The sequence below is a fragment of the Hirundo rustica genome, chromosome 1 (assembly GCF_015227805.2).
Source record: "Hirundo rustica isolate bHirRus1 chromosome 1, bHirRus1.pri.v3, whole genome shotgun sequence".
Classification (NCBI taxonomy): Eukaryota; Metazoa; Chordata; class Aves; order Passeriformes; family Hirundinidae; genus Hirundo; species Hirundo rustica.
In genome coordinates, this window is record NC_053450.1 from 47,057,656 (window position 1) to 47,077,747 (window position 20,092).

The following is a 20,092-nucleotide window of genomic DNA, read 5'->3' on the forward strand; positions in this document are numbered from 1 at the left end:
GCTCAGATCAGGGGAAAAATTCCTACTCCTCCTCATTCAAGTTTTCAGGAGTAATCCTGCTTAACTAGCAGTTCAAGTGTCATTTCTATATGCAATTTGAAATGCATATGCATGTATCTTTTATTAATACACATGTATCCATATTACTGTTTTTATAGCTTCTCTCTCTACAGCATACTTCATTCACTGCTTGATTGTTAAGTCTTGTAAAAGACAGAAAGTATTTCTTCTTCTCTTTTGATTAGGAGCTTCAAAGACAGAAATAACATCTGTTTTAAGATAGAGCCTAATATAACACTGGCATTAGAAAAGACATATGATTATAACTAGCAGACACCTGTCATTAATGTTCACTCTGAATATTCCTACCCTGTTATTTTTGGCTCCTTTTTGCTCCGTTAATCCACCCATTCCCGTCTCTAAATCCCACTGCTTTTTCCTTCTTATCATCTCAAAGATCTCTCCATTTCTTTCGACCTCTACAGCCAGTACTCATACTAGAAGCCAAGTTATATTTCACTTTAACCACACTCTTTTTCCTCAGACTAGACAACTGCAGCCACCAAGCTGGTTTTGGATACTGATTTAATGTGGTTTACTTACACTTATTTGTGTTACTTTTACCCCTTTATCTAGTGTAAGCATCCTGTGATCATTTTCAAAGATTTCTATCTAACCCTGCTTATGCTCCCTTGTTGAGATTCCTTTATCCCTACCTCTGTGCTCTTCTAAAGGCTCACAGCTTTGAACACCTATTTCTGGAGTCAGAGCCAATGTCCCATTATCTTTTGTCACAGGGCTCTTGTGCTTTGAAGAAATGCTGTCAGGACTCCTGCACAGCTCTACCTTGTCCAGTTTTGTGTCCCCTTCAACATCTAAGTTCTGCCATGCTTGCCTGGAGTGACTACTTGTTTCAGAAAAAAGGGCACAAATATGTGTGCTTTATTCAGTATTCCCAGTCACATTCTTTTCTGGCTGCTTGTCCTCACACAGTGAGGTTCTCTGGGCTAGGGCCACCCACCTGGAATATAGTGTGAGTTGTGGGGAATGGGTAAAAAGGCCAGGTGACAGTATATTCTGCTGTTCTCATTTCTTCAAATTCGGAGAGGTTACAATCAGGGAACTGCTTACTTGCCCACATCTCCTTTGCTCTCAGACATCTTCAGATGGTCTAGAAAAGTACATTTTTAAGAAGATTCAAGGGACTGGACATTAAGGATTTTGCAAAGCTTATGCAAGCAGCAGAATTAAGATCCTGATTCTGTAGATTCTCAGGCCATTGTACAAAGCCCTAACTACAGAGAGAGGCAAGAGAAGAGAGGCTATATTTATCCTGGTAGGCAGCGCCAGAGACATGAAAACAATTGACCCCTTTGTTTCTATTTCTCCCCACTTTTGCAACCCTGCCAGGCCTAATTTAGCTTCTGTACTCACCTTCCCTGAAGGCAGTGCAGTCTTTTATTTGGCTTGAGACTGTTTTCCCAGAAACCAGTGTGTCAGCTGGCATAGGGAGAGATTTCTTGGAGAATGGGTGAGTGGGCTGGGTTCTGTGGTTCCTTAGTTTTTCTGCTGCTCCAGTTGTACCTCAGGAGACCAGCAGCCTGATGAATGCATTGTTCTAAAATGTCAAAAGGACCTCTGGGCACGAGGTGTTGCATCCTTCAGAACCACCCAAATCATGCAAAAGCAAGAGAGGTGCAGCCATAAGGAAAATGTCAAGCTGGTATTGAATAGCTGTGAGCGTCATTGCCACCAGTAAACAGGATCACTTATTTGACCAGGGTAAAACAAATACTAAAAATATGGTGTGTTCATCCAGTTCTCTCATCCAGTATTGCAACCCCACTGCTGAGACAGGGAGTTTTATCTGCACTTGTGACCTTTCCTGTATTAAAAAATAAATAAATAAAATAAAACAAGACAAAAATAAATTAAAAAAAAAAAAATCAGGGAACATACAGTAGATGCATTTTACTGCCAGAGTGGAACTTCACAATCCTACCAGGGGACCTTTTTGTAATGTTTGTAATGTGCTACTATCGTGCTTTAGCAAAGAAAAATGTCACTGCTGGGCTTTATTTTTAACAGACTTTTTTAAACATCAATTAATGCTAGCAAATGTAATGAAGCAGATTTTCCTTTTTATTCATATTTGGGTGAAAGCAGTGAGGGGGCTTGGGGGAATGACATGCATGGGCAGGGAGCAGAGGGGAAAAAAGGGCACAGCTTCTGCAGTGACACTGGAGAGAGGTGGATTACCCTTTTGAAAGGTGTATAAATGCAGATGGACACCCAGCTTTTAATGGCAGTCACTAGGTTTGAGAAATCAAGCTGCTTTTGCATTTATCATTCATGTGGCATCTTAAAAAATACACTGCAAATCGTGCATCTTACTCAACACGGAAGGCTGTCTGCTCCATTGGTGTTCACCTGGCTGAAATCAGTCAACCCTCCATGTGCACTCTTCCTATTATCAGAGGTAAAATGACCTCTGGAGGGACATTTGTTTCTTGTTGCAAGAACCCTATAAGAGTTGCATCATGTTATATTTCCCCCATGCTTGAAATCATTGCAGTGTTATTTGCAGCGTTAGCTAGCTCTCTGCTGTTTCTCTAGTGCAAAGGCAAACATACGTTCAGGATTGTAGGCAAACTCTTCTGTTCCAACACTGATTTATTTTGCACTGTTGGGAAGAGATATCACTGGAACTTTGGCCATGCAACGTTGCACTTCTTTCATGGGGGCCTCTCATGGAATTAATGGTGATGCCTGTTGTTTGGCAGGCATATTTGACTTACCATGATGTGACGGAATTTTGATTCAGGCACAGAAGGCACAGAATGTGTCATCCAAAGATAATGAACTATACATGAGGTAATATCTTACAGACAGAGTGAATTAAGGGAAAAAAAAAAACTTTAATTTGGACTTTCCCTGCTATTGTCACTTTTTGTCAGAGACCTTCAAAGTGGTGTATTTTCTGAGAAATGATGGTATTTTGGTATATCAGCCAAATTTCTGTTTGCTATAACTCAATTTCAAGGTTGGTGTTTGTTTTTTTTTTTTCTCCTCATACCCAGATTGTATTTTAATCTTTCGGGGTGGGGAGAGAGAAGGGGTCTGACAGTCACATAGATAAAATATTGGAAAGAGAAGGAAATGGATAGATGGCTCACAAATAGGGCTTTCAGTTCAGTTGCCCCACCTCAGTTTCCTTGCTGCTCTGCGGGTATTCCCTGCCAGCTGTTATTTCCAGTTCTGATCTTTGGCTTCTGGTGCCCAGCTGAACTACAGAAGCTGCCCACCTTTTCTGCTGTGTAATTTTCAAGGATTTAACACAGCAATTTTTCTTCTTCTCTGCTGCCATGTCATTTATCAAGTCCAACAATCAAACAGAAATGATCAACAAAGTATGTTGCTTATTTGTGAATGTGTCACAGGATCAAAATCTGCATGCTTCACCTAGCAAAATGCATTGCAAAATCTAACAGGGCTCTTGCTGGTCAGAGTAATGCAGAGCACAGCAAGTGAGTTTGCCCCAGTTTTATTTTCTGGTGTTGTTTTTTTTTTTTTTTTACTTCTAAGGTGCCCCTGTTTTTCCAAATATGACTAGAGGGGTAATACTCCTCCTTGACCTTATTTTCTGTTGTTCAAATCCTGCCTGGCGTTAAATCCCTCTGCTCACCTCCAGGTTTAATACATTTAAAATTGCTTCTTGAGTGAGGTGAAGGAAGCAATTGAAGGGGCTGGGGGATATATTCTATCTGCTTTACATCTTTGCATCTCATATGCTTGTTTTCCCCACTTTGTTTGGAGAAAGACTGACAAGTAAGCATAACACGTCGAGTAAGTAGAGAAACTTGCTGCCTGTGAGGTTTCTGATGAAGACGCTTTGTTTTAAAGAGCATCAGGCTTTCCAAATGATGGTACTCCAGCTTTTAAAAATAAAAAAGACAAGGCAAGTTAAATGCATATCTAGTACCATTCTGTTGAGAAATGCTTTTATTTCTTAATATCATTGAGAGATTGATGATGGGAAAAAAGTCCTGTGGAGCAAGCCTTTATTGCAAAGAGTCAGGATATATGATAGTTAAATGATAGCTTAAATGAATATGTTCAAGTCTTGGCCAGATATTTTCATAAAGTTAAGAAATTAAAAATTTACCCACAACAAAAATGCACACAGAATCTTTATAAGCTTTATAAGCATCTTTGCAAAATAGCTGTAGAAACACTTCCTTTTCCTTTTTCTTTTTTTTTTTTTTTCCCTCCCTCTTTTTGTGGGCTTTAATGCCTGAGATTGCTCTGTAAAAGGGATTACTGTCTTCACTGGCAGTCTTTTTGTCCCTGACGAAATGTAAAAAAAAAAAATAAATCTGTGTCTGCAAGTGTTTTCTGTGTCTCCTTCCATTCTTCTGCTTATTCTTCAACTGTGTCAACAGTATGTGAGGATAAATAAAATATCATCAAGAATGCTGATATCATCTTCCTTTTCCCTTTTCCCTCCTCTAACGTACAATAATGTGGGGCAAAGGTCTACTTAACATAACACAGTTACGATAACTAGTACATTTGTATTTCTGCTATGATGAGAGGTCTGCTGTAGTGAGACTCATCCACTGTTGCTGCTTCTTCTCAGCAGTGTTAATTATTCTTCAGGCTCGTGTAGCATGTGTATGGAAACACAAAATAAGCGATCAGGGAGTAGGATATTTTTGGTTTTATTTGTTGTGTCAGTGACACTTCCACTCTGACACAAACTCACAGCACAACATTCCTGATCTGTAATGAGGTTATGTCCCAGGATGTGTGTTAAAAGCACTAAATAGTCCCTTGCTTATTCAAAATCCTCATTTATCTGAATTAATTTTGTGTCCCCCATTTCATTTGGGTAAATTAGGTTTCACAGTTGCACAATTTGATCACAAGTTTCACAATATTCAGTACTTCTTTTTCAACCTGAGCCCCTGAAATGACAATGCTGCATCAAAATCTCAGTCTTCATTTAAAAAAAAATTGAAATACTCACTTTCCTCGTTACAGAGAAACCCTCTGAGGGGAAACTGCCCAACGCAGACTTCCAGCCATGCACTCTGTTAAATCTCATGGGTTTTAACCCATTCTACCCTTCGCACAGTACGTGGCTTAAATAAATTTGGTTTTAGTGACTGCTAGGCACCTTGTGCGTGTACACACAGCACTACATGGAGGGTTGGACTGGGTTTTCCTCCCTTTCTACCTGAGTCCCTCTGTTTTTTCCTACCTCTTCTTGTTTAAATGAACTGACACATAGAGTGAAAACTCAGTTGGCCTTTTGGAAAATATTTCAGCCAGCAAATGCAGTCTTGTCAGATATTTATTAGAGTATGTCTTAGTAAAAGGCTAATATCTTACAATGGTCAGCCACCTTTCTCTTGCTGTTACAGACATGTTTTTCATCTCACATTCAGATTTCCTCAGAGCTTTACAAGTGTTTTTTGGTTTCTCACTGATTTTAATCATCTCATATTCATTTGAGGTCAGGCCACATTTTTTTCTAGCTCTATAACTTTTATCTGGAGAGGCTAAATACTGACCTGACAGCCTATACTTTTATTTTTCTCATAATGGTCCTGTATTTTTTCCCTAGTTTGATGCTTGATATTTGTAACCTGCTGTTCTTTTTAATTGCTTATTGTTATTAATGATACAGTGGTAACTTTGTTGGCTTGAGACATTTGGATGTAAAAATGCATCTATCATTATTGCCATAGGAGCTGCACTAAATTACACAAGCTCTGCCTGGAAATGCATGCTACTCTGCATTTCTTCAGTGAACTTCAAGTGAAGGTTAAATTGAGACTTTGCTGCAGCTTTTCACACAGGTCTCATACCCTCGTCCTGCTTCTGCTCACCACTTCTGCTCCATTCGCCTTTTCAGTCTACCTCCTTTTTTTTGCTTATTGTTGCTACTACATCTGTTCTCTTTCCCCAACCAATCTGTACCTGTCTGATACATCTCTTTTTAGCCACCTCTTCTCTATTTCTTCTACTCTGACGTTTTTTCTCTTTTTCCCTTATTATTTGAAGTTCAGAACTTGGTCATTCTGTTACATCAAAGTTCACTGGAGGAGGGGCTGTGTTCTTAGGCACCACTCCTCTCCTCAACTGCTAGCATGGTGGGAAATGGTGTCTTAGCTTCAGTGAGGAATTAAGTTTGATCAAGGCTTGTGATAAATCTGTTAACAGTGGCATTTAGAATTTGAGAAAATAAAGCCAACCCCCAAACATGTAACAGATGAGAAAGAATAACTAATTGGCCCTCATTATTATCTTATCCACAAATGAAGAACCTTCAATATAAAAATTCCAAAAGCTGTTTGTTTAGCTCAGTGTGAGGTCTTAGTACCAGCAAAGTGGGAAGGAGAGTGGAGCATGTTTAGAATGAAGTCTGGTCCTTTTTTCATATGTGGGCCCAAAGCTGCTTGCTTGTTTTATAGCAGAATCAAAGAGAGACATAGGGAAAGGTTAGCTCAAATTAAAATTGAGTTTTCTCGTGCTTTCCTAAATAAAACAGCAAACTAAATCAGATGAGTAATATAAATTATTCTTTATATTAAATTGAGCTTTATCATTTTAATATATTGCTGTACAAGGAGAGCTCCCCTAACAGGCAAAGCGGTTTGCTCATGTGAAAATAATCTAATTAAATGCCCAGTTATCAAGATAGACCTGAGGGGCTTCACAGCCTGAACCTCTTTTTCCTCCCTGTTTTTTCTGAGGGCTGGGGATGAGGAAATGGAGGCTAGAGGGAAAGAAAGCAGAAAGTTTGATACACACCTAAATGAGTTGAAGAGCTGTATCAAAATCACAGCAACTGCTGCTCATTCCCAAGTCTCCCTCACTTACATAAAAGGATGCCAAATAATATTTGACTGATATAATAACATTAAGATTTGGAAAACAAAATATCAATATTATCTGATGTATTAGGAAATATGGAAAGGACTGTTATGTCTTCATGTCCTTAAGTCAAATATCCACCAGGAAGGCCCTATCCTATCCTACTCTTTTTTCTATTTTTCTTTTTTCTTCCCTATCTTTTAAGAATAAGCAGGCAATTCTTTGTATTTCAGCATTTAGAGACTTTATCTTCCAGACATCTAATAGCTTCATGCCAAAAGAAAGAAGGCAACTCCGACCCTTTTTGACTCAGAAAAAAAGAAATACCTGTTGAGACTTGTGTACAAAACATAATTTCTACTGCTGTTCCACTGTAGTGTAGAATTAATATTGACACTTCGATTGTCTCCATGCAAGATGTTTTCCCAGTACCAATAAATTTAGAACAGCTTGTATTTAGTTCATGCAACATGAAATATCCTCCCCTACCTTAAAAATTCATATTTTCTTTGTTCAAAACTTAAAAGTAGTTTGTGCTTTGACCAGTGCTTTTGACACCTGTGCTTTGACCAGTGTCTTGCAGAAGACCTAGATGAGTGGGCATTACTTGTAGGCATGTAACAACAAATAACAACGAAATCTGGTTCTCCAACCAGAAAGCAAGAACAAGGAAACAAAATTGTAACCCACACAGTGAACAAAAATATTGAAATTGAATGAATTTAAAAAAAAAAAAGTTTTTACTTATATTTTTATTGTGCTTAGTTCTTCTGAATACAAATGTGACACCTTTATTATTTTTCCCCCCTACAATTTGATTAAATCATTAGTATCTGCTTAGCTCAGGCAACCTCTGAGCCATTCAAATTGTAATTTCACTTTACTAAAGAAGATTTGGTCCAAAGATTTTTCTGGAAATAGGCTTTTAGCTCACAGAAGAGAACAGAGAAAAATTCAATTCCAACCTTAATTCCAATAGTGCATTCATAATGATTAGCAGATGAAGCAGGGTCTGATTCTTCCAACCCTGTAATTTAGTAAGAGAGTTTTCATTCACCATTTGGGATGCAGCTTTGGCGTATGGTTTCTTTATCCGTAACATTCAGATAATAATCTGTATCGCACTATGTAGTGAGAGGATGTAGGGCTTAACCTTGCACTTCGGCAGAATTTAGTCCAACAAAAAGCCTAGGCAGGAGTCTAGAAGGATGGGAGGTCTGTTCTTCTGAGCTAGTTATGCCAGCATTTGAAGGATCAGTCACCAAGTTTTTAATCAGTGCTCACTAAGTACTGTTTGAAAAGGTAAATGTTGAGCTGGATCATATGTCTACAAATAATTCATACCACTCAGCTTATTCCTACTGGTTTAAATTTCTTTTTATAGCCCATGGTAAAACTGTTCCCAAAATACACTCCATCACATGACATTTTATTGCAATGATGGAGTGTAACCTTGTAATGTGTGTAGCTATGTGATGCAACACAGAATTTTTTTCCTGAACAAATTTTAATACCTTTTTCTGGTGCAGTTACAGACAGGGAGTAGCAAATTATGCATGTCCCATCAGTTGGTGAATAACACCACTACAGAATTCCTGAACTCTCTCCTGGAAGCAAGTAGCCCAGAAAATGCTGTTGTTTGATGAAGAGGGGAATTGCTGTATTTAAATCATTCTTAGTTGAGCTGAATACATGACACTTATTAAGAAACAGACCCTGCCAGTTGCCCTTCTTTTATTTTCATCCGGCCTCAATGAAGCCAGACAATTTGTGGCTTTAATAGAACATACAAGGCACATGTGGTAAGAAGAGTTCACTTACAAGCAGCCAAAGTGAGTGCAACCAAGCAAAAAAGTGAACAGTTGGTGAAGTGAAATGCATCCCTTGCTTCAGACAAAAATACAGTGGAATGAAAGATGCAGTAGACTGGCTTTCCCTTAAGCAGATCTAATTTCAAAATTTGTCCCTGGAGAGAAGAACTTTTGCTTTAATTGAGGAGGTGGATCCCAGCTCTTTGTCATTCCATCAATCAGCACCCTTTGCTGTAGCTTTAGCAGTACGCTGCAGAAGGCTGTAGGATTTATTTCCTGCTTGTTGAATAAAGCTTCCTACCCAGTGCTACTGGGAGTCAGTGTGGCCTGAGCAGCACAGTGCAGATCTCATCCTCTTCCTGCTCTGAAGGCCAGTATCCTTCAAGGCAGTGTCATAGCCTGGTCCCTACCTTCCACTTGAGAGGCTACAGTTGTTGGTGACTCAAGAGTTTAGGATTGTTGCTAGGATCTTGTCTAACCCCTTTCCTTGACATGGGCAGAGCCTTGCCTAAAAATCATTCCGGACTGAAAAAAAAAAAAAAAACAAGGAAAAGAATATTGCTTGGGATGAAGCCTGATGTTTTGGATTTCTTCAGCTAACATACTGATTTTGGTTAAAAGTGGTATTAAGGATAAACACAGACCAGCATCCAATCCTCCATTCTGTCACACCATTAGTTAGAACTTTAACAAAAACTGTTTTTCTATAATAGGTTGTTCTCTTGTTCTCATGGCTGTAAATTCCATGCTGTATGCTTTGACTTTTCTGTCTCCTCCTTCATCACTATATTCCCATGCTTTTCAAGTCAGCTTCCAAAATTCAGGCAGTGGTGGATCATGTTTGTCATTTGAGGGGTTGTGATAGTGTTTGAGGAATTGAAAATGGCAGAAGCATTAATACAATTGGAGAGAAATTATAAACAGGGTGCTGGAGACTTCAGGTACTGATTCATTTCAGCTTCCAGGCTTGGAAGAGCTGTTATTTGTTCTTTAGCATGTGAAGGTACATGTCATGCACATACTTGCCAGAGTACACCTTAAGACCAAATTTTGAGCAGGAATGAGATTGTCTGAAGTGCCGCTGTCTGAAGGGATGCTGATGGTTGTGTAGGTGTGTGGCCAGTGGAATTTAAAAGAGGCAGGTAAGCAGAGCATGCTAGGAAGCATGGATGGCTGTACACTCTGGAAACTACAGTGTTATGTGGTGCTTTTTGTCCTTCCCTTGTTTTCCGTGTGAGATGTTGTAGCCAAGGGGTTAGCTGTCATCCATGGCATTGCTTCCTTACTCCTCAGATCACCAGCTTATAAAAGTGTGCTGCAGAATTAGCTCAGGGAAGAGTGAAAGCAATGTGAAGAACGAGAAATTGGTTTAGGGGCATTGTTTGCTTGGTAAAAAAATTACAAAGAAAACACATTGAATGTGGGAGCTGTGCATGTTTGAGACCTAAAAAAAAAATTGCAGGGCCTGCAGGCTATTTCATTCCTGTGTTGTGTGTGGAGGGCAGAGTTTACATGTCTTCTCAGAAGACGCTTTTGAGCATGGGCCCAGCCTCGTGATGATCCTCATCCTAGGGACCCTTGCCGATAGATTTATTGAGAGTAGAAGACAAAAGGACCCTTCTGGCCGATCTCAAGGGTGAATAAGAGAAAGAGTTACTTATAAACTGTTACAAATTGGTGCTAGGTAATGGCTGTAGTGTTGATCAGACAATATAAGAGGGCCCCCAGTGGTTACTGACTTAACAGTTGCATGTAAGTCAGCCAGTGAACATTTGCTTGTAGCTGCTCTAGTTTTGTTTTTATTGAAGAGCAAGAAGCATAAACATGAGGCACACAGTCTAGGGGCTGCTTAAAGGGTTCCACTTGTTTAAAGTGTATATTGAAATGTCAGGGCCTTCCATGAAATGAACAAGTTGTGCCTTGAGTTGGTAACACAAATTGGGGCAGGTGATCCAGAGCACTGGCTCTGGGGAAGACACAAGTGGGAGCATCCTGCCTGATGCACAAGTTGCTCAGTAACTCTGCAATACATGGGTAGCCGATACAAAGAGGATCCCCAAATACGAGTATATGCTCAGCACGAAGACTGATTATATTTGCTTTTATAGCTGGTTGTCAAGTTAGTTGCTGAAGCAATGGGCTGTGCCCCAATTAAAATCTACCTGCCTACATTGAAACATTTAATATTTGTGTAAATATTAAACATTTATATGAATATTCAATGCATTTATTTGGAATTGATTCATGTTTACATTTTCCCACTATCTGAATAAAGATTACAAATGGAAAGCAATTTACTTATGCAGAAATTCTGCATGCATCAGACTCACTCAACTACAAGCAGTGGGTAAACTATTCCCATCCATCTTGCGAGGTCTTAACCATGTCCAGGCTCATATCCCAACCACGTAAGGGCAAGAGTAAGCACCAGTTCTGGGCTGTACAGTGGGTGCTTTGTTCTTGCCTTCCTCATGGCGTTGTTGGGCCCATAATGTGAAGGACATGCTGACTTGTTTTATGATGTACCACACCAGGGAATGCAGTGCATAGTTTTCTGTTAGATTTGGAAAAGTGCAGGCTTTATATTAAAGGTTCATTTCTTCTTCATCCTTCAGCTAACTCATTTGCACTGTAATGTACTTTCCTATTCCACCTCCTGATACTTGCTGCTTTTATATCTATTTTGCAAGCCATATTTTTAGTCTAATCCATACAGCAGTTGTCTAAAATTCCATAGCATTGCTTATTTCTTACCTATAACTCTTAATAAAAAATAGGGCTGTGCCAGCCTATTATATCTTTAATAGAATATTCTAATGGTTATTAAATCAATTGACTCTGAATCTCACTTTAATAAATGAGTCAGACAGTATTTTCCAATTACTGTCAGCCGCCACCTTTCCAAAGAGCAGATTATTTTGATTGAATTTTTTAAAGCTGCTCAGCACTTTTTTTAAATTTTTTTTTTAACTTTTTTTTTCTGCCTGAGTAAGAGCAAAGAGACGCAGCTCTGTTCTGCAGGAAAGGAGAGCCCTTTGGACTGTATCTGACACTCCATTCTATTTCAGATTTATCCCAAATGGAAACCGAAAATGTGACATTTCACTGGCCCTTTATTTATTAATGATATCGTATTTTGCACTTCCACAGCACCTTATCAAATTGTTTGCTAAACATGGAGAACTAGACAGGGGCCACTGTGTAAACACAGCCTTTTACATCCCCTTTCCACTTCTGGCACCTTTGCAGGATTTGCCACGTCCTGGCTCTTTCATGCCAGTGGGAGATAAAAGGCTGGCCATGCTTTTAAATTGTCTATGGAGGGTGGAGAACAGGGACAAAGCCTTGTTCCCTCATCCTTCCACAGTGACCCAGGCAAGTTGTGTGTCAAAAAATATAATCTTAAACCTTTTCAAAGGCAGGTGGCAGTGATTCTGGGTCTTCTGAGTATGGTAGTTAGTCTTGGACTCTTCTCCCGCTCCACTGCCTTGGTTGTATTAAAAGTCTTAAGGGATAGTAATTAGGTCAGCCTGTTAAAGTAGAAATTAAAAATTAGCACCTCTTTTTTAAAGATGGGTAGTCTGAGAAACACAGGCCACACTGTCATGCCCAGGGTGATAAGAGTATGTTAGTGCTGGAATTTGGAATGGAAGCCAGCACTCCTGACTCTTCTGCCAATTCTGTACCCTTAGCTGCCTTCCTTAAATGTAAATCATGGCCGGTCTCACATTCTTGAATTCAAGGACTGGAACCTTGCCCTTTGTTCCAAGGATGTAACTAAGCTGGTGATGCGCACAAAATGGGTGAAAACAGTGTGACTTAGGAAAAATATTATTCTGTTAGTTATACAAATGTAGTCTTACTTTAAATGTGGTCTTTAGAACTTAGAGACTAAAAGCATTTTATTTTTTAGAGAAAGCTTAGACTCTGCACAAATTGCTGTCTCTTGCCTGGGGAAGTTTTTTATCTGCCCCAGGCGAGTGGGTGAGGGGATTTTTCAAACCCTGTTTATAAGCCTTTAGGAAAATCATATTTGCAGCATTGAATAATCAAAGTGGTTTTGATGTTTGTGACCAGGAGATCACCTTGGATCTGAGTAATATGGGAAATATAATAAGGGTCACATTTAATGGGATACAGCTCTTCTTGAACAAGTACAATTTCTGTGTAATTAAAATTAGTTTTGCTTTTTGCTTCGGCATCAGGAGTGCATACTTTTCTTCCTACTTTTTTCTTCATCAACTAAGGTAATGTAAAGACAAAAAAAAAAGAAAAGCCTTCTCTGTTTTCTGTAGCATCATATGAAAATATTTATTTTTGGAAGTCTTTATTCCTTGGAATCTTTGAAGAACTCCCGTTCCATGTTCCTGTGCTCAAGAATGATTATCATGGTTCATTTACACTTAACCAACAGTAACCCTGTGATTTGAGAATTGCCATCGATTATCTTCAGCTTGACTTGTGGAAGATCCTGGGATGGAGAGCCCGTTGTCCTAATTGCTTTGACTATGTGTAGCAGCATAAACAGGTTGATGGAGAACCTTCACCTTACAGGCTTCCTATCTTGTAACTGCCCATTTTGGGGAACTTTCACCATCTCCAGAACCATCTGTTCAGTAATGACCATGGCAAAGATATGCATATAGGAGAAATATTGTGTGTTGGTCTGTACAGTCCTCATAACTAATTAGCATGGTCAGGAAAGAGGCATTTATATAACATTTGTTGAGCCCTCCTCCCCTTTTCAGGATGCTGTTCTGCAGCTTTGCCCGCAGCTGTGGGTTGCTGCCTGTTGGAAGAACACAGCTTACAACCTGCCTTGGAGGATGTGTCTGTGTCTCTTAGATCTACCGACTGGAGTATGCCAGGTTCTTTTCCTTCACACTCCCCTTGGTGGTGCTTGCATGGGCTCTACTTGTCCTCTCTCAGCAATAGCAAAGGCAGAACACACTGGAATGGTTTACAGTGATGGTGGAAAATGCCAAATCCCAGGCAACTCTTGATAATCCACAAAAATTTTCCTGGTTAATGAAGTAGTTAGCATATATTTGATAAATAGTTTTTATTTTTTTTAGGGAGAGTTACAAAATGTGTCACCTACAAGATGAAAAAGTGTCACTCACCCTTAACCTTCCCCTAGGAGTCTTGTGCAAATGATTTTATCAGCCATTGTACCGACTACCAGTGCATATGACTGGGTGGGACATGTAACTCAGCAGCCTGTGCTCTGTTGCCACCATATTACAGTCTCTTCAGAGAGGCCATGGTGTCAAAACAGCTGAGACTGACCTGAGCCTTTGCCTGAGTTTGTGTTGACAGCTGTCCTCAGTGGATCCAGCTATAAATTGGTGCCTGGTCAGGCAGGCTGGGAGTCAAATTTTCCTGTCTCATGTAGGTAACAGAGACAGGCACTTCAGCAGCAGCGGTCTGTGGGCAGGGGATTGCCAAGACCACCAACATTTTTCAGCTGACACTCAGAGTAGGCTTTCTATTTCACACCCTCTAAAACTCTGCAACATGTAGAAGTATGTGACGATGCAGAGAGAGACAGAGTCCCCAGGCAGGTGCAAAAGAGAGCCACTTTATGGCAAAAACTAGGCCTTTTTACGCAGTTAGCCAGTTACCAGTTTACACAGCTTTAAGACACTACAAGCCCAGTCAACCAACCACTATACACCACGATGAGGACATGAGGCAGTCACACAGCGCATCCCTCACGTCTCTCACGTCTCTCTACCCCTCTCTACCCCTCTCTACCCCTATTCCAGCTGAGTCACTCTCCCACAGTTCCCTTCTACTGAGCCTAAGTAGCAGGCCTGAGCCATGATTTTACAAGGGTAACAAAGTCCTTATTTTGTAAGGCTCTACCTATGTGCAACAGAGGTAGTCAGGAACACTGAGCACTGCTTTCAGGAAGGATTGTGTAGAAAAGGAAAGTAAGTTTTGAAGTTTGCTGTGTCTGCATGGGAGTGAAGTAATTTTGTGTAAACCTTTGTCTTTGTTGGGTTTCATCTGTTCCTTTTCATTGTGAAGAGGTCTGACACCCCATAGAAACCACACAATGGTAATTTTCAGTAGTCCCACCTACAGAATGGCCGTCACCCCCTGATTTAGCTCACTCTGTCTAATTCCCCTGCTTTGGCTAAAGATGAGTAAAGACTTACACAAAGGCTAAATTTAGTTTTTGGACTTACAAGAAGTGAAAGCTGGGAGCTACCATTGACTTTTTTTTCAATTCCTATAAGAGTCATTTGGGGCAGGAATGTGGCCCTGCTCAGCAGCAGGAGCACCATGTCGTGTTCTCCTTACGCCAGTGGAAAGGATTGTCGTGTGGGATGCAAAACATTGTCTGTGCTCTCTCCATCCTTTGTGAATGCCCGTCACGAGAGTCACTGATCGTCACTGCAGGCAGTGCTGTGTCTGGAGGGAGGTTGGCAGCCTGGCATTTAGGTGCTCAGCACGGGCTGGGCGTTCTCCTAAATCGCTCCTTCCCAACTGAGAAATGGCAGAGAGCTATGCCAGCCACCAAGCACTCCATTCCCGCTTGTTTTTTAATAATCAGATACAGTATTTACCTGCGAGATCAATGCTACTCGTGTAGCACACCGGTGACATACAGAAGGACCTTTTCTAAGCGGCGCTGTGGGAATTGAGGCCTCTGCAGCAGGGCTGGAAGCCACTTCTTACCTAGCAACTGTTTCTAAGTAGGACAGCCGCTGACTGCCCTCATGGCGGAGTGGATGAATCCTGCAGCACCCTCAGGAAGGGAACCTGGTGCCAGGCACCAGCCGGCCTTGGAGGACAATGGGAGGAAGCAGAGGAACAAGCGGCGGGGAGCGGGAAGGGTTTTAAAGCCACAGGATGTGGACGGGAAAGCAGTGTCAGAAGGCACATGGGGACTTTTCTGGGCTGTTCAGAGGAGAAATGCAAATAAAGAGGGGAAAAAAAAATCCAGGATTGTCAGAAAGGGAGATCCTGAAATCCTGCAGCTTGCAAAAGGTTTCATGTATGCCCACGGGACTGGGAATGTGGAGTAGGAGTGATGTGAGGGTATAAACTACCCACCCTTCTCACGCTGGTTACAAGAAACTCCACCTCAGCCAGAGTGCCAGAAACAGAATTCACAGTTCTTACTCGTGGTAGACAGGATGATGTGTGATCAGCATTAAATTCCTCATGTGCTGTTTTGCAAATGTACTTGGTCGTGACTGGGTGGCTCTGCTAAGAAATTATGTTTCAGGTCATAGTCATCATTTCCTACTGAAGGCTAATGCTCTGCATTCCTGCTTAGTGCTAATTATAAGTGGAAAGTCTGTGCTTTTAATGCCCAGTCAAGCTTTGGATATTCTGAAGCATTCTGGGTAAGAGAACACTTCAGCAATCGTAAGTGCTGAGGGGCATCCAGTTTCCTGAGCTTAGAAAAACAAAAAGCCTCTCCAGTTCACAGATTGTTTTGGACTTTCTCTTTGTAAGGGCTGTGGTGAATTTCAATTTTCCTTTGATTTCTCTTGCAGATGAAGGACTGAACCATGAATGCAAACTCTGCAATCAGACATTCGACTCTCCTGCCAAACTTCAGTGTCACCTGATAGAGCACAGCTTTGAAGGCATGGGGGGCACCTTCAAGTGTCCAGTGTGCTTTACAGGTAGGAGCCTGTCGCTGCTTGTCCCAGTCGTGCCCTTAGCTTGACCTTGCAGAACTCTCTGAAAAAATGTGTCGTGTGCTGGCTTTAGGTCAGTTTTAGGAGGGAACATTACATTTTGCTCATTAGTAATATTGATTAGAAATCGTTTAGAAAGCTGAGCTCCTTGGAAGGTCAGTCATCCGTCTGTAAGAAGTGAATTTCAAGCTCTTCTATTGGAAGTCTGAGTTTTTTATAATTACAGAAGTGATAGTCTGTTACCTTCCATGGTATCACGTTCATTACTTCCATGTTTCAAACCTGCAAAGGTTAAAACTGTCCATAAATTCATGCTTTAAAGCTACAGATGCTTCATCTAAACCAATAAAACCCAGAGCAGAATTTGGACCCAGTTCCCAGGCATAGCCTGTGCAGCAGCATTCTCCTCTGATGGGGTAAGAAAGCCCACATGTGTGTGTTTGTTGGCTTGTGGTGAGAAGAAACACCCTTGTAATGTGCTTTAGAAAGCAAACCATGCTGTCTTGCCACGAGTCAAGTTCTGCTCTCCCTTGACACAAGTCCAAGTGTGGAATAATCCTCCCCAAGTCAGTGGTGTTATTCAGTAGTAAAACCCAAGTGAGAAAATAACTTGACCCAGTAGGGCTAAGCACTGCAGTGTTTGGGCCATAATGAAGAACAGAAAAATGCTATTGTTGGAAATGAAAACACATTAAAAGGATGCCTACTGAGCTGTTGTGAGTTTTTTAAGGACTTCTTAATGGAACATTTCATAAGATGATAACCTAAAACATGAGTGTTAATATGTAGCTTGCATTCCCAATTTTGCTTTAAAAGATGAAAATCAAAGATAATCACAAACATGACAAAACACTCTTTGGGTATTCACACATCAATGGCATGCTAATTCTGGAAGCCATTCAAGGTTTCTGTTTTCCATTAATGGAAGTGAAGGATTTTCATTGACAAGCAAATAGACCTTTTAATACCTTCATTTTCCTTCTCTTTGTTTGGGAGCTCCACGCCCAGTGAAACCTAAGCGAGTGCTACTGAGGAAAATTAAATTTGAATTTTTCATCTTTCAGATACAGTGGCTGGTGATGATTATTACCTCACTATGTTCAGGTTTCACACATTTCTGTGGGCTATAAAATTAAAGAAATACATAGTTCCTCTTCACTGCACAGCTTGTCTGAGCATGGGTAGCACCACCACAAACGGTTTGTCCGTAAAGTGTTTGTGTTCAATAATTCTTTCAGTTAGACATTTCTTCAAGTGTTTAGTTTTACTACTGATTCTACTAATTTTTTCCTTTATTTTTGTTTACACATTATGGTGTGATCTTTTTTTCATGTAATGTCATGGATCTTCAGTTTCAAAGTTTGGGGTGCTGTAAATGCAACATAAAAATCTGCATATGTAAAGATTACCCACTGAGGATTCTCCATGTGACCAAGATCCCTGATAAAACTAATCCTATTTCTGAGCCAGCAGCCTTGTAAAACGTGTTAAAAGAGTATGGAGATAAGTCAATTCCGATCTGTGCGAAATACTTCTTGCTTTTTGCTGATGGGGTAAATAAACAGTGAGCATTAATCACAAGCAATGATGCTTTATTAGCAATATGCCATTAAATTATTTCAGTGCATCTTGGTAGAATATTAACAAGAAGTAAAAATCACCAGAATAAGTTTTATATGGAAAATGGAATCTGATTTTTTTTTTTTCCCCCCCAGGATAATGAGAAATGTGATTAAAATGTATGACTCAGAAAAACAATATTCTGATGCTTTTTGTTGCCTTGCAATTAGAATAATTTTAATGATTAGGAGTGGAGTCAAAGTCAAATGCCAGCATCTTTAATAAATCCTTTCCCTGCCTATACAGATTAATATTGTAGATGCAAACTTTTTTAGGTCACAGTGCACCAGGCATCCATCAGAAGTCAGTGCTGCCAACCCAAACACTGCCTCTGGCATATACAATTTAATTATTAATAGTATGTCTCCTAGGTAAAGTGTTACACAGTCTTAGGGCCTTGTTTTGTAGTCATTAAAATTGAACATGTTTATATTATTGAAACCCTTGCATTCAGTGCGTAAGCAGAGTTGATCTTAAAGTATCCAAAGAGAATTTACCTGCAGTTCTGTTTCGCATTTATAGACATTGCCCCAGTATAGCTGTGGGATATAATTTTCAGCATTAACACATTTAAATACAGAGCTGTTTGTTAGCTTTAACTTTAGGCACACAGAGTAAACAGGACTTTGGCATCTGTGCTTTTCAAACCTGTTGGTTGCTAGGAAATAAGTTTTGTATGTGTTCAATCAAAGTGCAGTAAGCATCAAGAAATAATTCGGAACAAGAAATGGCATTTTCAGATACTTTATACTTGAAATCTTTAATGGTTATCCTGACAGGGTCTTTTTTCTTTTTTTTTCCTTTTTTTTTTTTCTTTTTTTTTTTTTTTTCCCTTGGCCAATTGTTTTTTGTTGGGTTTTTTTTTTTTTTTTTCCCCTTACACCAGGGATCTGTTTCAGTTCATTTGTCTCAGAAGAAGCATCATACTTTGTGGATAAATTACATTCATTGGTATGCATGATAGCAACAGTGTAAGGTGAAATCCGAATGCACTTGCCTAATTTTAAGTCCTGGAATTGCTCAATCTTACTGGGGGATGGTTTAAAAAAAACTCTTCACTTATGAAATAATGAAAAGTCCGTTCTCTGTCTCATATTGCAGTGTTTGTCCAAGCAAACAAGTTGCAGCAGCATATTTTCTCAGCCCATGGACAAGAGGACAAGATCTATGACTGCACACAGTGTCCACAGAAGTTCTTCTTCCAGACAGAGCTTCAGGTACCACACTTGTTACCTGGGGATTATAATAGCATTATGTATTTGATAGTTGAGATCAAAGCTGTACTTGCCATGACCTCCTCTGATACTTGCTTATCATCAGGATGGTAATTAAAGAAGGTCAAGAGAAATTGCAGGTGATTCAACCCATGCTGCTTGAAAAAGGTGCTGGCAGAAAGCCACCTGGTAGAGAGCTGAATTTCAGAATTCTTGCACTGTAGGTTGTTGCAGCTCATGGTATTCTCTAGGAGAGAGAAATTGGCATTGTATTTTTCTGCTTGATAGCCATAAAATGTTTAGTAAAGCAGTGAAATGGAAAATAAATATATTCTTTTGTCTTCAAATGTGAAAAACTATGCACTGAAGTAGGAGTGTAGTGATGGCAGAGAAGGGAAGTAAACACAAAGTATCTTTTGACTTGGTGGGGGATAAAAATAGGGTCAAATGAATGTTTTTGTGGGCCATTGTCCAATTTGTAATGATACTGTTTATTAATGGTAAACAAAATGACAGAGAGAGAGAGAAAAAGGAAGGAAGGAAGGAAGGAAGGAAGGAAGGAAGGAAGGAAGGAAGGAAGGAAGGAAGGAAGGAAGGAAGGAAGGAAGGAAGGAAGGAAGGAAGGAAGGAAGGAAGGAAGGAAGGAAGGAAGGAAGGAAGGAAGGGAAGGGAAGGGAAGGGAAGGGAAGGGAAGGGAAGGGAAGGGAAGGGAAGGGAAGGGAAGGGAAGGGAAGGGAAGGGAAGGGAAGGGAAGGGAAGGGAAGGGAAGGAAGGGAAGGGAAGGGAAGGGAAGGGAAGGGAAGGGAAGGGAAGGAAGGGAAGGGAAGGGAAGGGAAGGGAAGGGAAGGGAAGGGAAGGGAAGGGAAGGGAAGGAAGGGAAGGGAAGGGAAGGGAAGGGAAGGGA

General features: G+C 40.3%; 1 protein-coding gene across 12 annotated transcripts in view; it reads left to right on the forward strand.

Moving 5' to 3' along the window:
• The window catches only part of ZNF521 (zinc finger protein 521), a 231,910-nt gene that overhangs the window by 186,186 nt on the left and 25,632 nt on the right, over positions 1 to 20,092 (forward strand). For all 12 annotated transcript variants that reach the window (XM_040061206.1, XM_040061301.2, XM_058420464.1 and 9 more), the window contains 2 exons: positions 16,208 to 16,339; positions 19,076 to 19,191. In XM_040061206.1, the coding sequence (XP_039917140.1) occupies positions 16,208 to 16,339; positions 19,076 to 19,191 (248 nt within the window). The remainder of the gene's footprint in view (positions 1 to 16,207; positions 16,340 to 19,075; positions 19,192 to 20,092) is intronic.